This window comes from Myotis daubentonii, chromosome 8 (genome assembly GCF_963259705.1).
Source record: "Myotis daubentonii chromosome 8, mMyoDau2.1, whole genome shotgun sequence".
Taxonomy (NCBI): domain Eukaryota; kingdom Metazoa; phylum Chordata; class Mammalia; order Chiroptera; family Vespertilionidae; genus Myotis; species Myotis daubentonii.
Window position 1 is genome coordinate 32,766,957 of NC_081847.1, and position 13,173 is coordinate 32,780,129.

Genomic DNA, 13,173 nt, shown 5'->3' on the forward strand with positions numbered 1-13,173 from the left:
CGAGTGAGGCAAATCTGAAAGTGCTCATGAGTGCCAGGAGTTAAGCTGAGTGCCACAAGGACATAGAACTCTGAGTCCAGGTCTGTGACCTCAAGAGAGTTCTTGAAATCGAGAATGTGGAGCTATCCCAGGCAGATTCTGGGTCATGCGGTATATAGGTTTGTGTGTAGTCAGAAATGAAATCGGTCATGCTGATGATTTTCGCTAAGAGTGCCCTTTGGAGCTTAAAGAATGTCAGCTGTCGTGCCTGAACTGTAACTTCAGTTGCCTTTGTGCAATAGAGCATGCTTTCTCTAGGAAATTATGGCACTAACTTGGCAGGTGGTTTCACTGTTGCCGGGCTCCAGGCCCTGGCATGGAGATGTCTAGAGTTAAAATGGAAACAGCTGCTGAGACTTGACTTGCTGCCTGCTTTACCTGCTCCTTCCCCAAACAGAGAAAGCACCTTACTGTCTACTGCCAGGTTGGGTGTAGTAGGTAACAAGCAGGATTTTAGTAAATCTCACTTTTTTTTTCCCCTTTAAAAAAACAACAACAGTTTTATAGAGGCATAATTGACATCCAATAAACTGATCATACTTAATGTGTACAATTTGTTCATAAGTTTTTGGTTGTTTTTTTAAAAGTATATTTTATTGATTTTTTTTTTTTACAGAGAGGAAGGGAGAGGAATAGAGAGTTAGAAACATCGATGAGAGAGAAACATCGATCAGCTGCCTCTTGCACACTCCCTACTGGGTATGTGCCCGCAACCAAGGTACATGCCCTTGGCCGGAATCGAACGTGGGACCTTTGAGTCCGCAGGCCGACGCTCTTATCCACTGAGCCAAACCGGTTAGGGCTGTTCATAAGTTTTGATGTGTTTCTTTGTTACCCTTTCTTCCCATCTCCAACAACCACACGATTTTTTCTGACAGCATAGATTAGTTTGCATTTTATAAAGCTTTATATAAATGGAATCATACAGTATGTACTCTTTAACTTTTCAGTTACAGTTGGCATTCAATATTATATTAGTCTCAGGTGTCAGTATGTACTCTTTTTTGTCTGTCTTCTTTCACTTGGCATAATTATTTTGAGATTTTTGTGTTATTCCATGTGTTAATAGTTCATTCCTTTTTATTACTGAATAGTTTTCTTTTTTTAATTGATTTCAGAGAGAGGAAGGAAGAGGGAAAGAGAGACAGAAACATCAGTGATGAGAGATAATCATTGATTGGCTGCCTCCCGCATGGCCCCCACTGGGGATCCAGCCTGTACCCGGGGCATGTGCCCTAATCAGGAATCGAGCTGTGACCTTCTGGTTCATGGATTGATGCTCAACCACTGAGCCACACCTTTCCAGCAATGCTATATGCTTTGCAAATATTTTTTTTGTCTGTCTTGTGACTTAACTTTGCATTCTCTTAAAAGCATCTTTTAAAGTACAGAAGTTTTTAATTTTGATGAAGTTCAGTTTATCCTTTTATGGATTATGCTTTTTAGCTTCATATCTAAGGAATCTTTGCCTAAACCACAGCTACAATGATTATTTCCCCGTTTTCTTCTAGAAGTTTTATAGATTTTTTTAAAATATATTTTTATTGATTTTTTTACAGAGAGGAAGGGAGCAGATTTCTTGTTTATATTTAGATCTGTTACCCATTTTAAGTTGATATTGATTCTGATGTGAAGTGCAGATTTAGATTTTTACTTTTTGCCTGTGGATATCCCATTGTTCCAGCCCAGTGTATTTTTCAGGCATTGTAGTTTTCATCTCTGGAAGTTTGATTTGAATCTTACTGTCCTTCTCTACTAATTTTAATGCCTGTGTCAGTTCTGGGTTGTTTTCAATTGATTGATTAGTCTTCACATTGTGAGTCATGTTTTCCTGCTTCTTTGCATGCTTGGTAATCAGATAATATACATTATGAGTTTTATCTTTTTGTGGGGTACTAGCTATTTTCATTCCTGTAAATCATCCTGAGCTTTGTACTGGGAACTACTTTACTTACTTAAAAGCAGTTTCCAAGATCTTGCCTCAGATCTTCTTGGGTATCCTACCCAGTGCCTCATGAACTGTGTCTTTCTCCTGTCTGGCTAGTGGGAACAGATGCTGAGCCTTTTAAACATTTTGGATGGTTCTTTTCCCGGCCTTAAGTAGTTTCCTCAAAGACATGCATTGATTAGTACTCTCTGAATACTTAAGGGGGACCCTCTCCAAATCCCTGGGGATCTCTCTGTAGTTCTCCACTCCCTGGTACATGTCTTGTAGACTCGGGCTGTCTTAAGCTCCATCCCAGTTTCCTCTCCCTGGAAACTCTCAAGGATGTAAGCTGCCACAGTCATAAGGCTCACCTTGTTAGTTTCTTTTGTGTGTGTGTGTGTGGGCGGGGGGGGGGGGGGGGTGTGTGTTTGGTTTTTTATTTGTTTGGGATTTTTGTTTTTGGTTTAGATGGGAGGGTAAACCTGATTCCTGTTTCTCCATCTTGGCCAGAACTGTGACCTGTTTTGGTGTCACAGCTTCTCTTACATTCTACATTCAACACTGACCAGCCTAATTCCCACTTCAGAAAATACTGTATGCACATTCGTTCCTGCTGCTTAGTGGACACTGCTTCCTTTCCTGAATCAGCTTCTCCCCCAGGCTAACAACTTACAGCCATATATAAAGTGGTCTGTTCCTCCCCATTGCGAGGAAGCCCTCCTAGCACCTCCTTGCCCCTATAGCCTGTGCCAGTTGTGTGACTTTGTGCTCAGCTCTGGGGATATTGTTTACTTTTTAGACTTAGATTATAGGAAATCCCCTCCTCAGGCCAAAGAGACCCCTATCATTTACCAACACCACCACTCAGCCCTTCCCTGTGAAGATTTCTCAAAGGAAGTAGACAGGATTGACAGTTGGTGACTGTGGTCTGATGTTCTGGAGCAAGGCTCATGTACTCTTTCTGGAAACAAGAGCTCATCTGAAATTGAGTAGGAGAATCAGATCCTTGGCAAAGCTCTTGCTTAAAGCCCCTTTGTTGGCATTTATAGTTTTTTAAAATAATAGGAAGAGGCTTTGCCCCTCAGTGTCCCAGAAGAGTTTAAGAAAGACATTCTCCCAGACCTACAGTCTCTTTGCTGAACTCTGGTTTTCTAGGCTGGCTCAGTAGCAGGTAGAGGCTGGATTCCACCTTGTGCTTCCAGCTTGATACCAGTCAGACACTAAAGCATCTTAACCTTTAGGCAAAGTGAGATAGATGCACATCTGGAGAATGCTTGGCAATGCATTTAATCAGGAATAAAAGGAGTCTGTCTCAGTACCCTGTGGTTTTTCATTGCAATTAAATGCAGTCTTGCCCTGGTTCAGGGCATGTTCAAATTTTGCAGGAAATAGGATAATTCTTTCATAGGTTTACTGTGTTTAAAAGTGAGTTGCAACCCATTAGTGTATCATGAAATAAATTTAGGGGTCACACACAGCATTCCTCTTAATAATGAGAAGTCTGTCCCATATAGTAACTATTACATAATGTAAATACCTCAATCAGTGATAGCTCTTTGTGGGTGGGTGGTTGAGTTCCATTTCTCTGTTACTCCTCTCTTGGCAGCACTGCAATTGAGTATGCTAAGTAAATGTGAAATAAAGATGTACCTCATACCAATTAGGTTACTTTCAGCTGCAAGTAACTGAAAACCTGACTTAAGGCAAAGCAGACTTTCAGTCATCTTAGAACACAAGTCTTGAGGGAGGTGGTTTGGGTCTGGTTTAGATCAATGGGACAACTACTCTGTGGTGCTGACCTTTTCATGGTTATAAGGTGGCTGCCATCCTCGCACAGCAGCATTCGACAGGAAGGGAGAGCAGGAGCTTTCTTCCTGCGTGTGTTTTTCTTTTTTACAACGGAGACAGGTCTTTTCCTGCAAGATTTCAGTAGACTTTACAGTTGGTCTGAATGCCCAGACTGACACATATGCCCCAACCCTGGTATAAAAGAACGGCTTAGATTGATTCCAGTTCATGTACTGGGCCAGGCTGTTGCTGCTCCTGGAAAGTTGCTATTCGGTTAAAAAGGAGGGGAGGGGCACTGAGTTTGGAATGTGCCACAGCCTGGGTTCCAAGTGCCTCTCTGGGCAGGTATTTCTCTGTGGGTTTCGTTCAGCTAGCCTTTGCAGACCGTTAGGGCTGGGGACCTCACCCTTCCATCGTTGGCTCTTTCCCCGAGAGGTTCCTCACCAGTGACTTACCCACCATCGCCCCTCAGGAAACCCTGGGGCTGGCTCCTCACATTCTGCTCTATAACATGCAGACCAGGAAGAGGCGATTTCTCCTCATTAGCGTCCTTTGTAGCTCACAGTCCCCATTGTGCTAAATAAAACCTTTTGGTAGAGCCAGACCCCACTGCTCACTGGCTCTGACCTTGAACAGGTTACTGAACCTGGAAGTTGGTTCCCTTATTTCTGTTACACGCAGTCTCAGGAGAGTGAATGGGAAGGCTCCCTGCCTGGCAGACAGAGAATCTGAGAATCCTAGCTATTCACTGCCTACTCTCACCCTTAATGCTGAGTTCAGCTGGGTGAGTTCAGTGTATGAAGCAGAGCCCGATGTGTAGAAAAGGGATCTCTACAGTGAGTATTGTGGAGAGTGGAGACCTGTTCTTCTCCTAGTTACTCATAGAAAACTGTTCAAGTCCTGCCATTTGTGGTTTCTTTTACCAGGTAGTGAATGTGTTCTGGCAAGGAGATGAGCTTCATTATAACCCAGCTTGTTAGTTCTGGGTGCCAGTTCCTGGCCCTGCACTTGGCAGGGGTGGATTCCTGTCCTTCTATCTTCCTCTCAGTCCTTAGCTCCCAGTTCCAGGCAGTATCAGCATGTACTCTGCCCCCAGGACATCAATCTCCCCTCCTGCTCGGTAAGGACAGCAGTTCCTGTCCACCTCCCTCCCCAGTTCCCTATTTTGTCAAAGTACAGATAGTCTGGTGTCTGTGATAAAGCTCTCACTTGATCTCTGCTTCCCCATCCCACCTACAAGTGTTGACATTTTTAGGTTGGGATTTTGTTGGGATTTCTCTCTTCCTGTCAAAAATACAAACACAACTAAATTCTGTATTTTATTGGGTCTTCTGAGTGATTCTTAGAACCACGTTGGGTGCCTACCCTCAGCCTCCAACGGAATTAGCTTTGTATTGCGTGACAACTGGCTGACCCCTTCCAGTCTGGGATCCTGGCATAAGAGTTTTAAGGACCTAACTGACAGTTATCACAATTGGCTGACAGTCTTTTAAAAAATATTTTCTGTACTTTTATTTTTAAGGTATTTTTCTTTTTATTGATTTCAGAGAGGAAGGGAGAGGGAGATAGAAACATCCATGATGAGAGAATCATGGATCGGCTGCCCCCTGCATGTCCCATATTGAGGATTGAGCTCGAAAACCAGACATGTGTCCTGACCAGAATTCGAACCGTGACCTCCTGGTTCATAGGTCGATGCTAACCACTGAGCCACTCCAGCTGGCCATGACTGACAGTCTTTTTTGAACAAGGAGTTGCAGATGTCTGTTCCTCTTTTCTCGGGCGTATCTTCTTCCCTGGAATTCCCCCTTTAAGGAAGGTGCCTTTGTGGTTTGTCTGGCTTCTGGGAAACTGGAATAGTAAACTGAACATGGTTTTTGGATTTGTAGTCTAGCTTTATTATTTCAGCAAGCTACTTCACTACTCTCTGCCTCAGTTCCTTCGTCTGGGAAATGGAGACAGTGCCATGGGGAGGATTGAGTGAGTTTATATATGGGAAGTGCCTCGCTCAGCCCCTGGCTTGAGGTGGAAGCACTGCCCACAGTTCAACTGGAATTGTCAGCAGTTCACTAGGAAGAGGTTTTCTGTGTCTTTTCCATTCCACTCCTCTGATTCTAACCAGCTGGTGTCCTACAACTCAGTTCAGTTCTGCCACTACCCACATTTCTGTAAAAGATGATGGGTGAATTAAGGAAGGAATATTGCTGCTTACCTTGTATGTGACTTTGAGCCATTGTGTGTGCCTGAAGGGCCCACAGTTAGTCTGGGAGGAAATCCACAGGGTTCTGGAAATTCATGCAAGGAGTGTGTACACTTTCCTATTCTCCAGACCAAGGTGCATTGCTGCCTGCCTCCCGTGGTCAACTTACTACTTGGAGTTAAGGAAGAGCATTCACAAGGCCTGGCTAGAGGACTACCCTACTCCTTAGAGACCCACTGAGTGCTCCCTGGATTCTGCAGTCCCTCTTCAGGCCTAGACACCCTGCCAGACCCTTCAGTTCAGGCATCTGGGATTTGCACTCTGCTGATGGCTTGTGATTTGCCTCGTGTCATTACTCCTTGTTGCTCATGTTACAACTGCCCTTTTTCACAGGGATGCTTGAAGATGGAAAGAAATTTGATTCCTCCCGGGACAGAAACAAGCCCTTTAAGTTTATGCTAGGCAAGCAGGAGGTGATCCGAGGCTGGGAAGAAGGGGTTGCCCAGGTATGCTCTCATTTGTTTTGTTCTGTTTCTGAGTGTCTACCTTTTAAACTATATTTATGGTTAGAACATTCATATGGTTCAAAAATAAGAAAGGTACAAGTAAAAAATTTTATTCCCATCCCACCCAATCTATCCAGTCCTCCCCCCCGCCAAATAACTCTTGTTATTAATGTTTCTTGTAGAGTTTCTTTAAGCATATATAAAGGCATATACTTTTTTTTCTTTTAGACATATACACACATTGTTCTGCAATTTGCTTTTTTACTTAATCTCTCTTTAAAACACTTTATATACCAGGATTAAAAAAAGCAAGTTTTCTTTCAGCTTCATAGTGTTTCCTTAGGTGTGTGCAATCTAATTTACTTGACCTGAACTCAATTGATGGCCATTTGGGTCGTTTTGCTATTGTAAACCGTGCTGCAGTGACTAACCTTGTATGGACTTTATTTTACGTTTGTTAGGTGTTGGCATAGGCAAATTCTATGTAATGGGGTGAGTGGTTCAGTGGCTGTCTTTCACATACTGCCAAGTTGCCATCCATAGGGATCACACTGAACTGCCACCAGTGGCCTCTGAAGCTGCCTGTCTCCTCTCAGCCCTGCCAGCAGTGAATGTTGTTAGACTTTTGGCTCGGCAGTATGAGTAGCAAATGTTATCTTGGGGTAGTTTCAATTTGTGTTTGTCTTATTGTGGACCATGTTGTGTCAGACTACTTCTGAGAGGTCATATTCATGGATAAAGTAGTTTTGTTTGTCTTGAGTCTTTCTTCACCTCTCCCTCCCCATTGTGTAAACAGGTTTTGTCCGCCAACACTGCAAAATTTCCAGTACACAATAGGGTTGCCAAATTTTAGTTGGATTCTAGCCTTCCATGGAGTCCAGAAATTTTTTTCTTGGCTCTACCAGGTAAAGGGTGTTCACAGTGGCCTGAGACCCAGCGGGCTTTATAATTAGGCTCTGAATGATACTAATCAGTCTGTTTCCCTCTCACCAAAGAGAATTGGGAGATTTAACCAAAGTGTAGAGATATTTCTTTGTTTTTGTTGTTGTTGTTAGTCCTCACCCGAGGATATATTTCCATTGATCTTTAGAGAGAGTAGAAGGAAGGGGGAGAGACAGAGAGAGAAAAACATTGATGTGAGAAAGACTGGTTGCTTGCCTCCCACACAGGCCCCGACCAGGTCCAGGGGTTGAGCCTTCAGCCAAGGTACATGGCCTTGACTGGGAATCAAACCCGGGACCCTTCAGTCTGCAGGCCAATAACTCTATCCACTGAGCAAAACTGGCTACGGCTCTCTTTCTCTTTTCTAGAATAGACATTGTTCCACTTCCTCTATAAAATATCACTGATTTACCTCCAGATAAATTGCTTAACTTTTAGAAACTTTAAGCCATTCCACTCCTAGGTATCTAGATTTCTGTTCCTGCAGGGCAGAGAGTTGGCAGTATAAGAAGGAGAGGATCTTTGTGATTCACTTCCCTTTGGAAACCCCTTCAGCTGTACCTTTCTGTCTCATCCTGTCTCCCCTCCCCCATGTCTGGCCAGCTTTTGGTCTGTAGCCCTTCCCCCACCTCCCATGCCAGCCATTGTCCATACCACAACTCATCTTCTGTGGCTATTCTAGCACTAGAACAATAATTGCGTTGTGTGTTCCAATAGCCGTAATTGTCACCAAGGTAGTATTATCAGCCTGTTCCACATCCCAGGCTTGGCAAGGCATGACATGGTACTGGGAAGGTGCCCAGACTCCCCCTGGACCCAGTGTGCTTTGGAGTCAATCACAGCTCACTTGTGAGAAGCCTGGGTGCTCTGAGACCTCTGCAGGGCATCTTTTAAACTCCTACAGGCACTACTTCAGCAAGTGAGCTAAAAGCACAGGAAGATGGGATTGTTTTGTGCCCCTTTCCCCTTCTTTTGATATTGTTTTGGTTTTAAATGTTGACAGGTATGTAATCCTACCACAAGTACTATTTTGGCAGCTTGCTTTTTTCATTTAACGCTGTATCTTGAGCATCTTTCCATATTAATATATTTAAAGTCATTCTATTCTTTCTAGTGGCTAATCCATGGTGTGCATGTGTCTTTGACATGACTTCTCTTGTAATGGGCATTTGGGGTTGTTAGCAGAAGATTCTGGAAGTAGAATTACTGGGTAAAAGGATATAATTGTCTTGAATTTTTTTATATTAACTCATGCTTTTAACTGTCTTTACCACCTTGGTCTAATATGTCCTTGTTTCTGAAGGGAGCTGTAGGAAGCAAGGCTTTTGAGTTTCATTGGAAACTTCATTGCAGCCTGCTGCTTCCTCTTCAGTCACCCTTAGTCTGGGTCAGAGATAGTTACAGAATGGAAATACAGCAAAAAACCTGCTCACTCTTCAGAGTAAAATAGCTAGTTAAACTTATTTGTGTATTTGATTAGAAAATGAAAAAAGCACAAATTTCTTTTTCTTCTTGATTTTAGAGAGGGAGGGAAGGAGGGAGGGAGGGAGGGAGGGAGGGAGAGAGAGAGAGAGAGAGAGAGAGAGAGAGAGAGAGAGAGAGAGGGGTAAATATATAAATATATGAAAGAGACATCTATTGGTTGCCGGGGATCAAACCCACAACATAAGTGTGTGCCCTGACCAGGAATCAAACCTGAGACCTTCTGGTTCATTGGACAATGCTCCACTCAACTGAACCACACCAGCCAGGGCAATACGAATATTTTTTTTAAGTAAAAAATGTCTTTTTTTTTCTTTGTTAATTTAATCAGTTGCCTCCCACTTTGGCCAATCTATACCCTGTTCTCCCTATAGAAAAATGCTGGTTTTTGTAGGCAGGTACAAATATATAAATATTTTCACACAAGTGATCGATATTGTATCGTGTACTTTGTACTCCAGAAAATCATAGTCTTTTAAAAACTTTTTCTATATTTCTGAGGTATGAGTATAAATATAGGAAGTGCAGAAAAGTTGACTACCCTCCTGCCCCCAATATTACTTTCTCTGTGTGCTTTTTCAAACAAAGTTTTGGACAAAGTACTCCTTTTTCAAGAGCATAGATGCCACTTAACATGTCCTTTGACTGAGCAGGCCACTGAAGGACTAGGTGGTGACACTTCCCGAGTGTTGGCTGCCTGGAGTCAGGTTAGTAACACCTGGGCAGAAAGGTTGAGGGCCTGACCGTTTCAGGAACCAGGGGTTTTTATCTGCCTTTGGGCCCCTTTGAGCCAGATGCAGGGATCATCCCACCTGACTGCCAGTCTCCACGTGCTGCACAGTCGCTGTAATGTCCTACTCACATTGTCCTGGGCAAGGGACACCCAGACTTCTTCCAGAGACAGTTGAGGAATGCATCCAACTGATTCTTTTTTCCTTGTTCTTTTTACAGATGAGTGTGGGTCAGAGAGCCAAACTGACTATCTCCCCAGACTATGCCTATGGTGCCACTGGGCACCCAGGCATCATCCCACCAAATGCCACTCTCGTCTTTGATGTGGAACTTCTAAAACTGGAATGACAGGAATGGCCTACTCCCTGAGTTCCCTGTGCTTGGGTAAGGAACTTAATGCTAAAGAACCTTTAAATTACCTTTGCTCCTCCCATGTTATGCTCAGCATTTGATGGGTGGATAGTAGAGAGAATGAAAAATGTCGTGGGCTGCCTCCTCGCTCCCCCTCTTCTTCCTCTCTCGGGTATCCTTTCAGTTTTAGTTATCAGTGTACACCTTGAATGTAAAGATTGGTCACCCTATGAAAGGGATGGCCTATGTTCTTGAATGTATTTATGGGGATGGGGCAGCTTAATGTAGCTGTTTAAATGAAGTATTTTTTTTATGTAGCTTATAAGCTAAACCTCAGTTGGGAACTGAAAATATTAGGTTTATTTTTAGTGCCAGTATTTTAGTTCTTTAGAAGTAAGAGTGTTGGTGACTTTGCTTACCCTGTCCTGGTTTGTACACCTTCCTCATCCACAGTTTGTGGCTACCTGCCTTGGGGAGCAAACTCAGGATAGTTGAGGCCAGCAGGCCAGCTTCTTATCAGTGGGTTGAAAGTGAGGCCAGATGATGTTATGGAAGTGTAAAGGGTGCTCTCAGACAGTTGTAGGAAGGAATTTTAGGGTGTCAGCCTTCCTATGCAACAGGTGAGGAAACTGAGGCTCAGAGAAAAGGGCCTTACAAGGTCTCATTTTATGGCAAACTAGGACCAGACCAGAATCCCTTTCTAGACTTTTTTTCTTCCCATTACCTTCATTTCTAGGAAACGAAACTCCATATCCTAATGAATCATAAACCACATGAATGTTGCCATCTTTCTAGTTGGCCCCACACCTCTGTTTGCTCCCCTCCGGAACCAGAGGACCACAGCCAGTGGCTGGGAAGAATGCTTTTGTTTGAAAGCTACAATAGGTGTCTGCCAGCTGTCTGTTATGGTGTAACCTTGTCCTGTTGTGGTCTTCCTTAAGTAGAGGAGCTTTTTAAAAATTAGTAGTTATTTTCTCTTTTAGTGGCTTGAACCCTGCACACCTGGGTCATACAGTCCTGGTCAGGTTTAATGACTTTGGCTTCTCCATTTGTTATTTCTACCAGGGGGGAACTCCTGACACTTTAGAGAGCCTCCCTCTGCCCAAAGGTCTACACCTAGTCCAAACCCTCTTTCCTGTTCTTGGAGAGCTGAGTTCTTTGAACATGAATGTATTTAGGGAGCCTTGGAGTTATTCTGATTTGGGAACAGGCTTTCTGTAAATCTGATAGGATGGAGGGTGGGGAAGGAAAGGAGAGGGAGATGAATGGCTAAAAGTCACTCTGGTCTAAGCCTCCCCATGCACTGCCACAGAGCACCTCAGAGCTGTTTGCAAGGGTCTTGATGGGAAGCCTAGGAGCAAACCCAGAAAGTTACAGATTTGGGTGAATAAATGAAGACTGCAGACATTCTCTAAGTATGTTCAACATGGGGAATATCGTTTAGAGCTTTGCACATTAAAGATAGCTGAGAAGCTTTTAAAACTCTCCTGATGCCCAGGCCACAGTTGACCACAGTCACTGGGAGTGAGATCCAGGCATCAAAGATTTTTAACACCCCACCCCCACCCCCTACCCCCAAGCAATTCCTATATGTAACCAATGATAATAGGGACCTGTATTTGTTCGTGGCCTTGGTGGACTGCCCCTCCTACTGTCCTCAGCAAGATAAACTTACCTTAGGTTTATAAAAAAGAACAACCTATTTAAATAGGAAGGAGGTGGTTCATCTGGGAATTTAGCCTGAGCCCAGTGCCTCTCCCAGCTCACGCAGAAGTAGCTTGGTCCAAGTAAGACCTCCCAGATGTTGGAGAAGGGACTTGGTGTGGCAGCCAGCCCTGTGGTTGTCCTACTGCACACAAAGAGCACTGAGTTGCTGGAACTCACAAATTTTCTGTCCCCAACAGATGTGCCATGGAGGGATCTGGCGCCCCCGACGCGCACACGCGAATCCGTGCGGAGCTTTTCCTGATGTTCCACTACACTTTGTATAAACATCTGCCCCGACTGAATGTGTTCTGTCACCCAGCTTTGCTCTTCCCCTTTCTCCTCGTATGTGTGTTGACCTAAACTACATGCCATAAACCTCAAGTTACTCTTTTTATTTTTGTTTTGGGGTGAAGATTCAGTTTCAGTCTTTTGGATCTAGGTTTTCAATTATGTGTTAGTCAAGTATTAACAGCACAAGTAATGGGTTAACTTTAGACTAGGAATTGGTGTGTGGGGGATGCAAGAATCTTTATTTTATTTTATTTTTTTTGGATAAAATTTTTATCTATTATATATTAAACATTCTTGCTGCTGCGCTGCAAAGCCATAGCAGACTTGAGGCGCTGTTGAGGGCCGAACTATCTCCAAGTTGAGAGATGTCTTTGGGTTGAATTAAGAGCCCTACCCAAAACTGAAGTGGAGAGGGGAGAGCCCTCACCTCCACTGCCCCATCCCACTCTCCCCTTAAAACCTCTGCCTTTTAAAAGCAAATCGTTCTCACTGCGATGTTGGACACTACAGGTATCTGTCCCGGGCCAGCAGGGACCTCTGAAGCCTTCTCCGTGGCCTGGCTCCCGCCCCCCCCCCCCAATCCTGTGGTTTTTTTCTAATAGATATTCAGGACTTTTATAATGTCATAGCTATCCAGGCTCCACTCCCTAAATTTTAAGAACTTTAATCGAAAGTTTAAATTGAAGGTGCTGTTTGTAGACACTTAAAATCCAATGAAAGCCCAGCCATCATGACAAATCCTTGAGTGTTGTCTTAAGAAAATGATGCTGGTCATCACAGCTTCAGCATCTCCTGTTTTTTGATGCTCACCTCCCCCTGCTGAGCTCAACGTTTTCTGGCTTTTCCTTCCCTCCTCTCACTCCTTTGCTGTCCTGTGTAGTGATTTGGTGAGAGAAATTATGGCTGCCTACCCCCCACCCACCTCTCCTGCACTACATGAGTTTCAAGTTTTATTATTGCAATAAAAGTGCTTTACGCTGGCTTTTCTCAGCTCGGTGTGACGGTGGTTACTTTCAGGTTCCTCCCCCTGCCATTTGGTGCAGCAGGATGGGGTTAGAGGTCTAACAAGGGATATAGTGTGGGAGGTTGTGTCTGGTCAGAAGAACCGCAGCAGGGGCTTCTTCCCCATTGGTCTCTGGAAGCAGGGGAGGTCGGGTAGGTTTGTCTCTTTACCAGTGGAGAGAATTACCTGGAGGTCAGACTGGGGT

The 13,173-nt window shown here is 43.9% G+C and overlaps 1 protein-coding gene across 1 annotated transcript in view; it reads left to right on the forward strand.

The window, feature by feature from the left end:
• The window catches only part of FKBP1A (FKBP prolyl isomerase 1A), a 33,061-nt gene extending 20,106 nt beyond the window's left edge, over positions 1–12,955 (forward strand). The window contains exons 3-5 of the mRNA XM_059705772.1: positions 6,348–6,460; positions 9,836–10,000; positions 11,872–12,955. Coding sequence (XP_059561755.1) covers positions 6,348–6,460; positions 9,836–9,964 — 242 coding nt within the window. The 3' untranslated portion in view covers positions 9,965–10,000; positions 11,872–12,955. The remainder of the gene's footprint in view (positions 1–6,347; positions 6,461–9,835; positions 10,001–11,871) is intronic.
• The last annotated feature ends 218 nt before the right edge of the window (positions 12,956–13,173 follow it).